Below are 15370 nucleotides of genomic sequence, written 5' to 3'. Positions count from 1 at the left end.
AAATGGTTAATTATAGTTTATTATAAAATAAAATAAATTAAAAATAATATGTTATTTACTGGAAAAAATAAATAAAACTATATATTTTGTTTTCCATGTCTGAGCATCTAATTAGGTTTTGAAAATAAACATGTTTTAGGAAGTGATTTATATAAATTCATTGTTGGCAAACTTTACTAAATAAATAGAAAAAAGACGGTTAATTAAACCCCACATATTTAGGCTCCTTCCCTATAACGCCCAAACCTCGGCGATGAGATGAAAGGCAGACTCATTCGAACCGCCATGTCAAGTGCCACACTGTTGTCTTCATCTCTTGCTCTCAAGAACCCTTCCTTCCACTTCTCCTCCACCTTTTCTACTCCTTTCAATGGACGTCTTCTCAAGAATCAGCTTCCCTGCCCAATTCGCCTCCCTGCCGTTTCGCTTCGATGCTATGCATCTTCTTCTGGTGTTGATCGAGTGCGCGTCTTGAATCCTGTTGTCGAAATGGACGGTAATATATCGTGTTTGTGGCTTTTTAATCAATCTGTTCTAATGGAATTGAATTGAGTATGATTTTGGAATGCGTTTCTGGCTGTATTTTTATTATTATTATTATTATTATTATTATTTTTTGTGGCTAGAACTCAGTTTGAAAACCTAGGAGTGTTGATTACTGAGTGAATGTTGTTTGCATGTGAACTCAGTTTCCTGTCGCTTCAAATATTTCAACTTGAGCTTGACTTGTCTGGTCTTTATCTAGTTCTGATTATTGAATTGATCAGATACATGTGTTGTGAACTTATATTTTCCATTTGGATGCTTGTTACGGCTTAACTGATTTTGATGATTTTTTACTATTAGGTGATGAAATGACGAGGATCATATGGACAATGATAAAAGAGAAAGTATGGTTACTCCTACACAAAATTGTTTCGATTTTAATAGTTTGGAGGGAGATGATCTGTTCTGATACTGTTTCTTTTTTTAATTACATTGTAGCTCATTTTCCCGTTCCTGGATTTGGATATAAAGTATTATGACTTGGGGATACTGAATCGGGACGCCACTGATGACAGAGTTACTGTAGAGAGTGCAGAAGCCACTCTTAAGTATGTTCTACTAGTAAAATTTCAGCTAATATTTATTTGGGGATTTTCTTATTTTGGATTCAACAATGTTTATTCGCTTGTGCTCAATGGCGTGTTCTTTCAAAAGTGATCAGAAGCTGTTCAAACTGTAGATAATGTATTTTTGGGTGGAAGGCTGAGACAAGGAAGCAAACAAATTAGCTGATAATTGATTGTATAGGGAACATGGCTGAGTTTCTACTCGATTGGCATACTTTATAACTTCTTTATGCTTATATGAGGTGTAATTTTCTAATTGAGACAAGGACGGAGAAACAATTAGTTGGTGAAGATAGTATCATTAATTTCAGGTCTAGAAAAGCAATTAGAACTAAACATCCGCTCAATAATAGAGTACACATTACTTGAGTTCTTGTGCTTATCTCAGAGTTGTTCTTTTTGTCCTCCTTCGAACATTGTGAATGCAGGTACAATGTTGCTGTAAAATGTGCTACAATCACTCCAGGTGCGTCATTTGTATCCATGCCAATCTGATATTTTACAGTCACTAAATCATAGAGCATCCCGATTGAATTTTCTTCATTGATGTAATATTTGCAATAATTATCAGCTTTAGTTGATTTCTTTGATCTTTATCTCATTTTTCAGATGAGGCCAGAGTTAAAGAGTTTGGACTTAAAGCTATGTGGAGAAGTCCCAATGGCACAATTAGGAACATTCTTAACGGTTTGTTGGCTAAATATACTATCTTATTTTTCAAGGAACATTCTTAACAATTAGTGCAAGTGTTATTTGGACACGACACTACCTAAAAAGAATAAAGAAGAAAAATCTTAGTCTTTTTTTTTTTTTTTGGGGAGTTCGAAAATCTTAGTCTAATGTGGTTAAGATTTTGTAATTGGGAAATTAGGGTTGAGAGGGAACCTTAGTATTTTGGCTGTAGAAATAAGAGGGCGAGAAAACCTTAGTATTTTGGCTGTAGAAATAAGAGGGCGAGAAAAGGTTTTGGACTTGATCAAATGGTTGGCTTCTAGTTTAGGTACCCATTTTATGAGAAAAGTATGAGCTTCATCATAATAATAAAACATTTTGTACAGGTACCGTTTTCAGAGAACCTATCTTATGCCAAAACATCCCGAGAATTGTTCCTGGTAACTTTCATTGTCTAATCTTGTCTTGTAATACATAATCCATTATGGAACATTATACAGTACTTGGTTGGATACAGGTTGGAAGAAGCCCATATGTATTGGTAGGCATGCTTTTGGTGATCAATACCGTGCCACTGATACCATCATCCCAGGGCCTGGAAAGCTTAAAATGGTGTTTGGTGAGAAAATTTTCTTTTCTTCACTCATTCTCATGTATTTCTCTGGGAAAATTGTTCTTATTTATTTATTTTTGTTTCTATTCAGTTCCAGAAGATGGGGAGACACCAAGAGAGCTCGAGGTTTATGACTTCAAAGGACCAGGCATAGCACTTGCTATGTACAATGTTGACGAGGTTGGTTATTTTGTCTACTTCGTCAAACTTGTTCGATTTTTGCATCACATAAATTACCCTTTTAACATGTTCCTATACAATTGGCAGTCTATTCAAGCATTTGCAGAGTCATCAATGTCACTGGCATTTGAGAAGAAGTGGCCCCTGTATTTGAGCACCAAAAATACAATTCTCAAGAAATATGACGGCAGGTAATTTTTACTTCTTTCCCTATATCTAGTTGATTTACTGTGGATATCTACTTTCAGTTTCCTAGAAATTGTCAAAGTGAGTTTATTTTAGTACTGGCCTGCAGGTTTAAAGACATATTTCAAAAAGTGTACGAGGAGAAGTGGAAGCAGAAGTTTGAAGAATATTCGATATGGTTCAATACATTTTAAACCTATATGGTTCTCTGTAGTTATGCCTAATCTATAGCCCATGTCTGAATGTATTTTGGTATGACATTTAGGTATGAACATCGGCTTATTGATGATATGGTAGCCTATGCTGTAAAAAGTGAAGGTGGATACGTGTGGGCTTGCAAAAATTATGATGGGGACGTTCAGAGTGATTTGCTTGCACAAGGTAACGCCATCAACTTTTCTAGCTGTCTGGTGTCTATTAATAACACATGCTTTAATAATTTAAATATCAATAATATCTGGTAGTATTATTCAGTATAAAACTACTACTACTCGGTCATACTTTGTATTTTGTTTTTAATATAAATAATCTTTGTTCTTTTCTTTATTGTTTGTATTGAGTATGAATGCTATTTTCCGTTGGCAGGATTTGGTTCTCTGGGGCTAATGACTTCTGTATTGGTAAACACCTGAGAATATGAGATTTATCAACCATGGACTCATAACCTTGACAAACGCCTTAAAAGTTGAAATTTATTGCAGTTGTCATCTGATGGGAAGACGTTGGAAGCTGAGGCGGCTCATGGCACTGTAACACGGCACTACCGATTGCATCAAAAGGGACAAGAAACCAGTACAAATAGTATTGCTTCTATTTTTGCATGGTCACGGGGGCTTGAGCATAGGTATTATTATCCCAATTTGTACCTTTGCCTGGATGATGTTGAAAGTGTCCATTGTTACTGCTCTCTAGTATTTTCCTTTTCAAGGGTTTTGGATTTTTTTTTTCTTTTTTTGATGACCATGAGTGTCCGGGCTAGTGCGTACCTCAACTAATCTTGGCAATCATTTGACTCTATTACATTTGGTTGCTATGGTATCTTAGGTAGGTAGCCACCATGGATGGAACTTAGAACTTGTTCCTTTTAAGCCCTTTATTAATCTCATGGTCCTTATTTGACTGCTAAGTCAATCCATAATAGTTGTTTTTTTCGATTATTTGATACTAAAATGTAGTTAACCTTGGTTTAAAGTTCTCGAGGTAGAGTTGAGATCTCTTCTTCCTTTTTCCCTTCTTGGGGTAGGGTTAATGTAATCCTGACGAAAATTTCTTCATTCCAAATATTGCTTGGGGTTTACAATGGTGTGCATAAATTTGTGTTTCTTGTTCCTTCTGAACAGCGTTATGGAATCTAGTTCTGTCTTCACTAGAGGCACCTAAACCAACCATCGTTTAACTAAACTGCTGCAACTCTACAATTTGATACATATCTGTAATGGGGAATTGTGAAGTAGTAAACTAAGTAGGAACTAACCATTTTTAGCTACGATTAAATGTTTTCAGGGCCAAGCTAGATCAAAATGAGAGGCTACTGGATTTTGTTCAGAAGTTGGAGGCTTCATGCGTTGAGACAGTGGAATCTGGGAAAATGACCAAGGATCTTGCCTTACTGATACACGGACCCAAGTAACAGTTTAAACATTTCATCTCATTCACTACTCTCATTTTTCAAGCTTAGAATTATTTAGATTCGTACTATACTTGCAGGGTATCAAGGGAGTTTTACTTAAACACAGAGGAATTTATTGATGCCGTAGCACAGAATCTGGTGGCAAAACTCCAGCGACCTCCTGTAATGGTCAACTAAATGACTAGTTATTGAAGATGGAGATTTGATTTCCAGGTACAAAGATTCCTTACTACCTTTTCTACAGAAACAGAAGTTAATGAATGGCTGAATGATTTCAAAATAATTGAATACTTAGCTATGAATGTAATGAATTGCTGTAGGACTGATTCCGTGGCCGTTTATGGTTTTACATTATGTTGTTTAATCAATTCTTCTCCTTGATATGTTAATAATAGAACTGAAAACCAGAAGCATTTTCTTAAACAATTTGATGGACGTTTTTAAAATATGGCTGACCCCATGATGGACCCTTCTCAAGAGCCTATAATCTCTTGTTGCAGATCTTTTTCCTATTCGTCCACGAGCAAGGGCTGTTTATTTCATAGGAATCTTTGATATCATGACGTGAGTATCTATCCAGATTCTCGTGTTCTAGAAAAAGTGGCATTCGACCAGTTATTTCCATACATCACATTCTTGGTGGGATTTTTTTTTTTTTTTTTTTAATCACATACTTTATCGCACCAATTCTTGTTACATCATCTCTCATAATATTTAAAAATAATTTCAATGAAATTGGTGTAATGTGTTAACGTTTGCATTGCTAAATGCAATTAGCCTATATATTTATATGTCATATCCATATCAGAATAAAATTGTTGAGGTTTTATAACATGTAAATTTCCATTCTGTGACATTTTTTGGGGTAAATTTATCAATGTCTATATGGAAATTTGATACGTTATCCACAATTTCTTGCCCCATTCTTATCCATTCTCTAACATCAAATCATGAGATGTAGACCAGACTAATATCATTACCATATTCGATAGGAACTTATTTTAGTTGTGAAACATGTTTTAAATTTCTACAGTAAATTAACAATTGCGTAAACTCAATACAAAATTTTTGGATTTTTGGTAAACTTCGTAGGTTCAAAACTCGTTTTAATTAAAATTCAAACTTTTCGTCCGTTAATAATTCATTGTTTTTCACACCACTTTTATATTGTTCAAAGTAAGCAGAGAATTGATTTGTTTTACGAGAGCTGGATTCAAATTTCAAAGTTAGTCAATGTTGAGTGGGCCTTGTTTACTTCTGAACCAGTAATTCAAGGCGCCAAATTCCTCCGTCTTTGCAAACCCCACTGCTCTTGATTTCCCAAACGACATTCCATTTCAGCCATTAATTTCCATGGCCGATATCCAGATCTCAATTAGACATCTTCCACCGTAACATCTTAATTCTGTCTCCTCTTTTCATTCCTCCGTCCACTCTCCGGCAACCGGACCTCCTTCCACGGGAATAAACGAACGTCTTCTGTTACTTGTTTGCTCTCTGGTAGTCATTGGCCTTCGAGAGAAATGCAGAGCGCTGTATTGGCTTTCGCCATGTCTTTTTCCCCTAACACTCCTGCTAGGGCTACTTCTTTTCCATTGCCTCTAATTTCATGCCGACTTCGAAGCCCTAATTTGCCTCACTTTCCTCACATTGTTCCGTTTCGTTCCTTCTCATCCTCGATCGCTGTTTCTTGCTCCGGATTCAGTTCGAGGCTCCAGAAATTCACGAGAACTGCGGCTTCCTTGCCGGAGAGCGCCGGCGAGGCTGAGGAATCGGCCGATTTCGTTAACAATCTGCGGCTTGGTTCAATGTTTGGCGTTTGGTACCTTTTGAATATCTACTACAACATTTTCAACAAACAGGTTCCGATTCTCTCTTTTCCTTTTTGTTTCTGCACTGTTCTTGTTCTGCTCGCATGATTTTATACTCGATGAATGAACTTGAACGACAACTTACGAGTTTTTATTTTTTATTTTTTATTTAACTAAATTAATAAAAAATAATCTTAAAACTTTAAGGCGAATAATATCCTTAAATATCAAAATAATAATAATAAACAATGGAAATAACTAGCCTTTTATTTAATAAAATACCGGTTTTAAAAATTTAATTAAATATTCATGAATTTTTTAAAATATATTGAAATATTTGTTGTTAATAATATGAGATATTGATAGACGTTTTTTTTTTGTTAGGGTATAGGATTTTAATGCTAGTTTTAAAATATAAATTTTTAAAATTTTTTAAAGTTAAAATTATTTTTGAAATATAAAAAATACAAAATACTAATGATTTCCTTCCAAACTAACCAAAAATGTATTTTAATTTTTATTTTTTAAGATGAAAACACTAACTGTTTATGAATATTTTTTTATTAATTTATGAATACTTTTATTAATTTAGTCTTTTCTTTTTTTAGTTAATATAGTTAATAGGGAGCGAGTGGCAACTTTTTTTAAAATCATGAAAATCCCATTAACGTTAAAAAGCCGTACAAGGTCGGCGGTTTGTGGGGGTAGTTTTGTCAATTAACACAGATTGAGATTGGATTAATACTGAGGAGGGAGAATATTTCTATTCGGTCAATTTACTATTTTTCTATTGTTTTTTTCATTTTAAATATTTGAAGTGTTATTTATATATATTCTCTCTTTTATTGAAAAAATAATTGTAAGGTCAACGTCCACCAAAAAAAAATAACCCCACTAATCGAAAGCTACACATCGAACTACGAAAGGTCGTTATTATTGCACCATAATACTTTAAATTCTAAATATTCATAATTGAAAGAAAAAAAAAAAAAAGATTTTAGGCTCGATGTAAATACTGATAAACTATTATTTAATTAATTAGTTAATTAATGTGATAAATGTCTTTTTTTTAAAAATATATTTGAATGAAAAAAAAAAAAAGACGTTATAATGTGCAGGTTCTGAAAGCCTTCCCCTTTCCAACTACGGTGACTGCTTTTCAATTCGCGTGTGGAACGGTCATAGTAAGCTTAATGTGGGCTCTTAATTTTCATCCCAGACCCAACGTCAATCGCTCCCAGGTATGATATTATATTACCTTTAAATTCATATTTGTTAAGGATAATGGAACTACAACTCTTTAACATATTAGATGAATTGGTTTGTATTCAATATCTGTTCTTCAGTTTGCTGCCATTCTTCCGCTGGCTGTAGCGCACACCATGGGGAACATATTGACCAATGTCAGTCTTGGCAAAGTTGCGGTCTCATTCACTCACACCATCAAAGCAATGGAGCCATTTTTCACTGTCCTTCTCTCTGCTTTCTTCTTGGCTGAGGTACCTCAACTTCAATCCCCTTCTATTTCTTCTATCACTAACACCCAACACCACCCCTACCAGATATTGTTCTCTTCCGATTTTTTTTTTTTACATTCGCATAGAAGAGAGATATTTTACCTATACCTATATTTTTTTTAGTAGAATTCGTAGAATCCGATTGAAGTATGTATGAAGACTTGTATTTATTAATATAATAAACCTGTGCAGATATATATATAATTATATATATCTCCTCCTTTATTACAGTTCTATGGGGACACGTACTCTATCCAATTTTCTATTTAATGATAATGAAAAAAAAAAATTGTAAAAATGGAATTCTGAACATTTCCTAAAGGGTGTGAAAACTTTTCCCTAGTAGACGCGTTTTAAAGCTTTGAGCGGAAACTGGGAAAACTCAAACATGACAGTACTGTTAGTGGTAGAATTGAACTGTTACAATTGGTATCAAAGCATGACACTGAATGGTCATGCCAGCTAGGATACTGGGCACGTCCCCAAAGGGATGGATTGTGAAATCCCACCTTGGTTAAAAAGGAGAACGAAACATTCCTTATAAAAACGTGGAAATCTCTCCCTCGCACACGCATTTTACAATCGAGGAAAAGCCAAAAATGATAGTATTTGGCCGCGGTGGATTATTGTTACACTAATAGTGAGATTCTATGGATAAATTGTTTTGACTTTTGTGCTGCATCCATACGCAGAGGCCCACATTTTGGGTTGTTCTTTCGCTCATACCCGTTGTAGGAGGAGTGGCACTCGCATCTTTTACTGAAGCCTCATTTAATTGGTAAGATCACATCTCATATCATTTCTTTGGGCTGCATAACTTTTTTCTCATTTTGGGCTGCATATCATTGAGCTTTGGTTACAGGATTGGCTTCAGCAGTGCCATGGCTTCAAATCTCACAAATCAATCACGTAATATCTTCAGTAAAAAGCTCATGGTCCACAAAGAGGTACCAACTTTCAACTCTTTCGTTCTTCTACTGCTTATACACTTCAATATTTACAATAATATCAGCGAATGTGTTTTCTCTTTGACTTTGGCTGTTGAGCAGGCGCTGGACAATATCAATCTCTTCTCTGTAATTACTATCATTTCATTTATCCTGCTGGTTCCCTCAGCTCTTCTCCTTGAAGGCACTAAATTTAGTCCTTCATACCTGCAATTAGCTGTAAGTCACCAAATATACATTAAACTAGTTTCTATTTGATGGGTCTGTCCCTGATCTTCTTAATTTCAGGCAAATCAAGGGTTGAATGTCAGCGAGCTATGCATTAGGTTGCTTCTATCTGGCATTTGTTTTCATAGCTACCAGCAGGTTAGTAATAAAGTAGACACAACTCAGCGTTAATTGTCACGTACGCTCGACTAAGAGGTCAGAGATTCAAACATAGAACTAAAAAAACGGCGGGGTTTTGGTGGGCAGGTTTCTTATTCAATACTACAGGAAATTTCACCAGTAACCCATGCTGTAGGGAACTCTCTGAAGCGGGTGGTGGTGATAGTGTCGTCTGTTATTTTCTTCCAAACAGCCGTCTCACATCTAAACGCCCTCGGTATTGTTCTCATATCCTTCTTGAGTGGAAGGCTTCTGATGATCATAGTATTATTATTATTAGGGAATGGAAATGGAAGGCTTATGGGCGTGAGATTCTTTGGTTGCAGGAACTGGAATAGCTCTCATGGGAGTCTTTTTGTATTCAAGGGCGAAGCGTATGAACCCAAACCTGAAGACTCTATAAATGAATCTAAATACAAACACAGTTTAGTTTTGATTAGATTTTTTTTTTTTTCCTTTTCTTTTTTGTGTTTGTATTAATAATTTTGTTCATCTTTTTATATTATTTCAAGAAATTTGTCAGTGGTGTGAGTAACAAATAGCAATAGTACATAGGATTCGATGATCGAAAGAGAAGCCCTGAAGTGAGCCCATGCGAAAACTCGAGGCAGAAGGTTGGGAAGTAGTATGCCTAGTTCACCAAGTTTTGCTATAACAAACTCAATCTGTTTCTAAGCTAAGTAACAACGTAATCCATGCCGAAGATAAACTCAACCTGTTCTCGAACTTGGCCTTCACATTTTTAATCCCATTCAACATTTAGGGGAGGAAACAAAAATCTACAGCAAATTAAACATAAACAAGATCATTCAAAGAGAAATTTACCTGTCGTCTAGTAACAAATAGCAATAGTACGTAGGATCCAATGAACGAAAGAGAAGCCACGGAGCGAGCCCAAGCGAAGATCGACACTCGAAAGCTTGAGGCAAAAGATTGGGAAGTAGTACGCCCGATTCACCATGTTCTATCACAACGAACTCAATCTGTTCCTGAACTTCACCCTAAATTTAAAATTTAAACATTAAATAATAGCTTACAAGTTATGTAATGAAGAAGAAGTCAACCTGTTTCCGAACTTGGCCTTCGCACTTATAATCTCATTTAGGAGAGGAAACAAGAATCTACACCAAATTAAACATAAATAAGATCATTCAAAATTGAACTCAAGAACCCGTCATCCAATAACAAATAGCAATAGTACGTAGGATCCGATGAACAAAAGAGAAACCTCGGAGCAAGCACAAACAAAGATCAGCACTCAAAAGCTTACGATTCACCATGTTCTATCACAACAAACGCTATATGTTCCTGAACTTGACCTCGAATTTAAAATTTAAACATTAAGTAACAACGTAATCTACAAGTTATATACTAAAGATAAACTCAACCTGTTCCCGAACCTGACCTTCACATTTTTAATTTCATTCAACATTTAAGATGAAAACAAAAATCCACACGAGATCAAATACAAGCAAACATAAACAAGATCATTCAAAGTTGAACTCCGAAATGAAACCCTAAAAAAAGAGTTTCGCTTCCATGTGTGACGAGTTTCGAGTTTGTTTTTGCAGTTTTAAACCCTAATTATTATGATATTATAACATGTATTGTATTTAGATGATACATATAGATAGTTATATGGATCAAAGATTTCCCTGGCAAATCAGCTCCAGCAGATCCATCTCCGATTTCATCTCATCATTCTGCATCAGATTCAAACACTCCATCTCCGTCCCGGATCCGGATCCGGATCCGGAACCCGATCCCGATCCCGACCCGAACTCGAAGTAGAACCCTCCGCCGTTCACCGCCGCAGGGCTGAGGCTGTCCACAAGCTGCGGCATCGAATCGGAGATTTTGGTCTCTCCGGCGGTGACGGAATTGATGTAATTTTGAAGGATGGAGCCGTTGGAATTGGAATCACGGTATTTTCCTTTCAGCTTCTTGGAATTTTGGCGGCGTTTTGTGGCGTTCCAGTGGTTTTTTATGGTGTTTTCAGTCCTTCCAGGCAGCCGCCGGGCAATCTCCGCCCATCTGTTTCCGATGTCTTTGTGAGCTTCTATTAATATTCTGTCTTCATCTTCACTCCATGTGTCTTTCTGCACCCACATACCATTTTTTCATCACAATTCTTATAAACAGTAATAAATTCAACTTATAGCCCAAACCAATAAATAAATAAATAAAAATTAAAAAAAAAACATGAAACAAAGAAATGTTCAATAAATTTTTTAATTATCTTTAAATTTTAAAAAATAAAAATTTCATTTCTCTCAATTTTACTAAGGACCAAAAACCTCCTAAAAGAAATGTTCTATTAATTTTTATTTTTTTTTTATAATCTTTACTAAAATTTTGACCCTATTTAAACAGAAACTAATTTAGAAAAATTTAATGAATAAAAAGATTTATTTTTAACAAATAAAAATAAAATGAGTTTTGGGCGTTATTTATTTATTTTTAGACCAAAATTTATGAAGGCCAAATGCCAAAAAAGCTAACTTTTCCACATTAACACCCATTTGGTCCTCCATTTACTACAATTAACTCACGAAAGATGATCTCAATTTACTGTTACAAATATTTGCTCAAATCACAAAAAGTTGGATTTTTCACATAAAATCTTCACTAATTCAAATAAAACTCACATAATCACTCAATCACTCATAATTTTCTTTGCTTATAAACAAATTGAGAAACAAAGGAAGCCATTTTTTCTGATTAAATGGCTCCTAATTTCCGCTCCGTCCCTGAGTTGTCAACTAGATATAGACAAATAGTAGACATGGTAAGTACTTAAAAATCCATAAAAATGTGTCGAAAAAGATCATGCGTCTTTGAAGAAAGACCAAAACGTCACGCTATATCTCAAGACAACGCGCCACACGCGTTGAGATAGCGAATCATTCATTTTGAAAATTAAATAATATGCTATAAACTGCATGTTGACATATATGCAAAATGTATGGTATGCCGGTAGGAATACGCATGTAATGTGTGATGGACATGCTTTCTACGCTAACAAAACACGGAATTATTAACATTGCTTAATTAAGACGCTCGAGCATGTATGTATGTATGTATGTATGTATGTATGCATATGCATGTATGTATGAAGAAAAAAGAGAGGGAAAAAAGAAAAAAACCCTGATGTCTGGTCTGAGGTGGTTATGCCATCTCTCTCTGCACTGCTTTCCAACTCTCCCTTCCAGCATTTTTGCAATTTGTGACCATTTTTTGACTCCATATTCATCAACCAGCTGCACCAACAATCTGGAAATACAATCAACGGCCATGATTAAATCTCATCAAGAAAAAAACCCTTGCTCAAGAACATAAAATTAAATCAAAATTAAATTTTTAAGGTACCTGTCTTCTTGAGGAGTCCACTGTCCTTTTACGATGTTCGGCAGCTTGGTTGGAGGAGGGCGGTTCTCCTTTCTCGACTGAATTCTTTTTTTCTTCTTGTTCTGATCGTATCCATTGTCGGTATTATAAGAGATCTCATCAAGAAACCACCGCCCTGCAGTTGCTGGTCCCAGCCCTAAATGAGTACTACTACTACTACTGTTTGGCGGCTGAGAAAATTGAGGCAGAAAGTTTCCGGGAAAATTTGTCCAAACGGCTCTTGAGCCTAGAAGGCCATGCATGAACTTGGCCCCATTTTCAAAGGTGTGATCTTTAGAGAATTCATTGCCAAAAGGTTGAAAATTTGGATCAAAGCTTTGGGTTGGCATGCCTGAAAGAAGGGTTTGTAAGGACCCGTTGATTGAGAACTGATGACGATCGAGCTCGTGCTGGCTCGAGTTATTGTTGATTGAATCAGATCCGTTGATGGGGAAGTGATGAAGATATTGATGATGTCGATTATGATTATGATCATGATGATGATCATGATCGAAGCTGTGGAGCTGCAAATTGTGGAACAAACCCTTGGATGATGATGGAGAGGTGGCTAATTCCATGGCGGAAAATTCGCCGGTGTCATCGTCATTGTCGTCGTCGTTGAGCTGCCGCTTCGACTTTGGCTTATCGGAGAAGAAGCTCGAGAGGAGCGGGAGATCATCTTTGAAGTTGGAATCGAACTCCATGCAGCAGAAGCGAAGGTAGAAGCAGAGGAGAGAAAAGTTGAAAGCTTCAATGGTTGGTTTTTCTCTCTTTTTTCATATGAAAATGTCTGTAATGTAATGTTATTACAGGGTTTTATTAGTGAGGAAAGGCAAAGCAATGGACCCCATTGGATCTTGAGCCGTTGGATGCTTTTTGATCCAACGGTTCACGTTGCCTGTTGATTATGACTGTTCAGCTCCCTCTCTTTAGTATTTTTAAGGAATAATTAAAATGAAGCAAAAATATAAAATATATAATTAATTAATTAATCATCATTAGGTCGTTATAAATTATTGTATTTTAGGAAAATTTGTGGGACATGCATGTCCAAGGTGACGTGGAAGACGTTGTTATGTTCTTCGTTAACCTTCATGTCTCGAAAATAACTATTATATATAATTGTTTTTTCCCCTTAAGATCGCAACTTAATTTGATAATTATGATAAATAAAAAGAGTTATAAAAACAGCTGGATGATCGGACGGTGGAGAGACGTCTCTTGAGTTTAATTGATATTGATTTTTAAAAATATTTACCAATTAAATTGTTATTTTAATAAAAAAAAAATTGGGATAAATATAATATATATATATATATAATTTAAGCTAATATAATATAGCGAAAGTCGTTCAACTGAACACCTGAATAAAAGGGAATAAAAAGTGGAACCGCGGGGCATAAAACAGGCCGCGGTTAACTTTTCTTCGCCCCTTCGGCCCTCCTCCCATTCAGAGCTTTCCACAGCGCCACCTTTCCAACTCCAGTATTTTTCTCAACTGTCTCTATTGATTTTGTACATGTTCTTCCAATTGATGCCTTGAGTGTTGTAATCGCCTGTGAAATCTGTTTGAATATTTCATGTTCTTGCGATTTTTGTTCCAGGGTTTTGAGGTGTTGATTGTTTTGTTTTGATTTTTCTTTTCCATTTTTGAAAACTGATTTCGTATCCTTGATTAGGAGGGGGAATCGAGTGGGATTTATTGATCAGATTTTCTCATGTTGGTAGTTTGTGAGACGATCTTTGTTTGGATTTTTGTTTGATTTGTTGCGGATGTTGAGATGAGGATCTCAATTTCATCTTCCCGAAATATACGTTTCTTCTAATTGATCCGTTTCATTTTTCTTTTCCTTCCTGATGTCTGGTTTTTTGGCTTCTTCGGGTTGTTGTACTGCCTGCTTGTTTTGATCACTTTTGTGGTTTCTTGTGCAGCTCCTCAGACAAATAGAGATAGCCAGCTAAGGCAAAGCAGAAATGGGGTTGACCTTCACCAAGCTCTTCAGCAAGCTTTTTGCTAAGAAAGAGATGCGCATTTTGATGGTTGGTCTTGATGCTGCCGGTAAGACCACGATATTGTATAAGCTCAAGCTCGGAGAAATTGTCACGACCATTCCTACAATCGGTGAGTTCTTTGGTTTGCAAGACTTTTTCATGAAATGTCAAATTTTGATTGCTTAATTCGAGTTATTGTTACTCATTTTGATTGCTGTTAATTGTGTGCCCCTCGATGTGTATTATGTTGACATACTGTAGCAATTAATATTAGATAGATCATGGAGGTGCTGTGTTTTTTTTTTTCAGGATTTAATGTGGAGACTGTGGAATACAAGAACATCAGCTTCACCGTATGGGATGTTGGTGGTCAGGACAAAGTACACACCTCTATTTTCTCTCTACTCTCTTGTCATTCATGTGTGCTTGTCAGCGTTGTTGGCTTTGGCCTTAGGGACCTGAATATACAACTTGGTGGGGGTTGCTGGCTGTGTTCAGCAGTCTGGGACTGCTGTGCTGATTACGTCTGAATAATAAATTTGGATGTATTTTGTTCATCTTATCATATATTCCTTTTCTTCGAGTATAGATTAAGTTTTGATATCTAGATATGGCAGTATCTCCTACCCGACAAAATATTGGATGCACGTTTTTCTTGTTTTAGAATATTACATTACATGTGAGTGAGTGAATTCGACCCTAAGATTTCTTAAAGGAAGTAGGTATGCCTTAACTTCTGAGATATACTCAGGTGAATGGAAAAAGGAGCTGCAAGACTCCCCTCCCCTGCACGTGCAGGGAGATTGAGGCTCAAAAGCATAGGCCTTTTTTTTAGTGTGTCAAGGGGTCTTGGGACTTGGGAGGAGGCTGTTTGAATTTTGACTTCCTTTAATGCCTTCATTTGAGCTGTTGGTTTTTTTTTTTTTTTTTTTTTTT

The 15370-nt window shown here is 35.9% G+C and overlaps 4 protein-coding genes across 4 annotated transcripts in view; 3 read left to right on the top strand and 1 right to left on the bottom strand.

The window, feature by feature from the left end:
- Positions 1-201: 201 nt before the first annotated feature.
- On the top strand, positions 202-5187 carry LOC111487611 (isocitrate dehydrogenase [NADP]-like). Its single transcript, XM_023135073.1, has 16 exons — positions 202-496; positions 847-890; positions 985-1094; positions 1541-1578; positions 1722-1799; positions 2171-2224; positions 2302-2403; positions 2489-2577; positions 2665-2768; positions 2873-2941; positions 3029-3144; positions 3349-3383; positions 3465-3607; positions 4267-4389; positions 4471-4606; positions 4894-5187. The coding sequence occupies exons 1-15, from the start codon at positions 259-261 to the stop codon at positions 4568-4570; spliced, it is 1443 nt and encodes a 480-aa protein (XP_022990841.1). The 5' UTR covers positions 202-258; the 3' UTR covers positions 4571-4606; positions 4894-5187.
- A 381-nt stretch (positions 5188-5568) lies between these two features.
- LOC111487795 (phosphoenolpyruvate/phosphate translocator 2, chloroplastic-like) lies at positions 5569-9486 on the top strand. The gene is made up of 9 exons (XM_023135330.1): positions 5569-6255; positions 7323-7445; positions 7551-7703; positions 8414-8499; positions 8584-8668; positions 8771-8887; positions 8957-9034; positions 9143-9272; positions 9382-9486. The coding sequence occupies exons 1-9, from the start codon at positions 5917-5919 to the stop codon at positions 9456-9458; spliced, it is 1188 nt and encodes a 395-aa protein (XP_022991098.1). The 5' UTR covers positions 5569-5916; the 3' UTR covers positions 9459-9486.
- A 970-nt stretch (positions 9487-10456) lies between these two features.
- On the bottom strand, positions 10457-13222 carry LOC111487800 (transcription factor MYB118-like). Its single transcript, XM_023135336.1, has 3 exons — positions 12425-13222; positions 12202-12328; positions 10457-11154 (listed from the first exon to the last, which is right to left on the bottom strand). Exons 1-3 carry the CDS (start codon positions 13144-13146, stop codon positions 10699-10701), a joined length of 1305 nt encoding a protein of 434 aa, XP_022991104.1. The 5' UTR covers positions 13147-13222; the 3' UTR covers positions 10457-10698.
- A 575-nt stretch (positions 13223-13797) lies between these two features.
- The window catches only part of LOC111487366 (ADP-ribosylation factor 1-like), a 4879-nt gene continuing 3306 nt past the window's right edge, over positions 13798-15370 (top strand). The window contains exons 1-3 of the mRNA XM_023134744.1: positions 13798-13927; positions 14375-14564; positions 14744-14814. Of these exons, the coding sequence (XP_022990512.1) occupies positions 14417-14564; positions 14744-14814 (219 nt within the window). The 5' untranslated portion in view covers positions 13798-13927; positions 14375-14416. The remainder of the gene's footprint in view (positions 13928-14374; positions 14565-14743; positions 14815-15370) is intronic.

The sequence above is a fragment of the Cucurbita maxima genome, unplaced genomic scaffold, assembly GCF_002738345.1.
Source record: "Cucurbita maxima cultivar Rimu unplaced genomic scaffold, Cmax_1.0 Cma_Scf00012, whole genome shotgun sequence".
NCBI lineage: Eukaryota > Viridiplantae > Streptophyta > Magnoliopsida > Cucurbitales > Cucurbitaceae > Cucurbita > Cucurbita maxima.
This window is presented reverse-complemented; position numbering and strand designations above follow the sequence as displayed.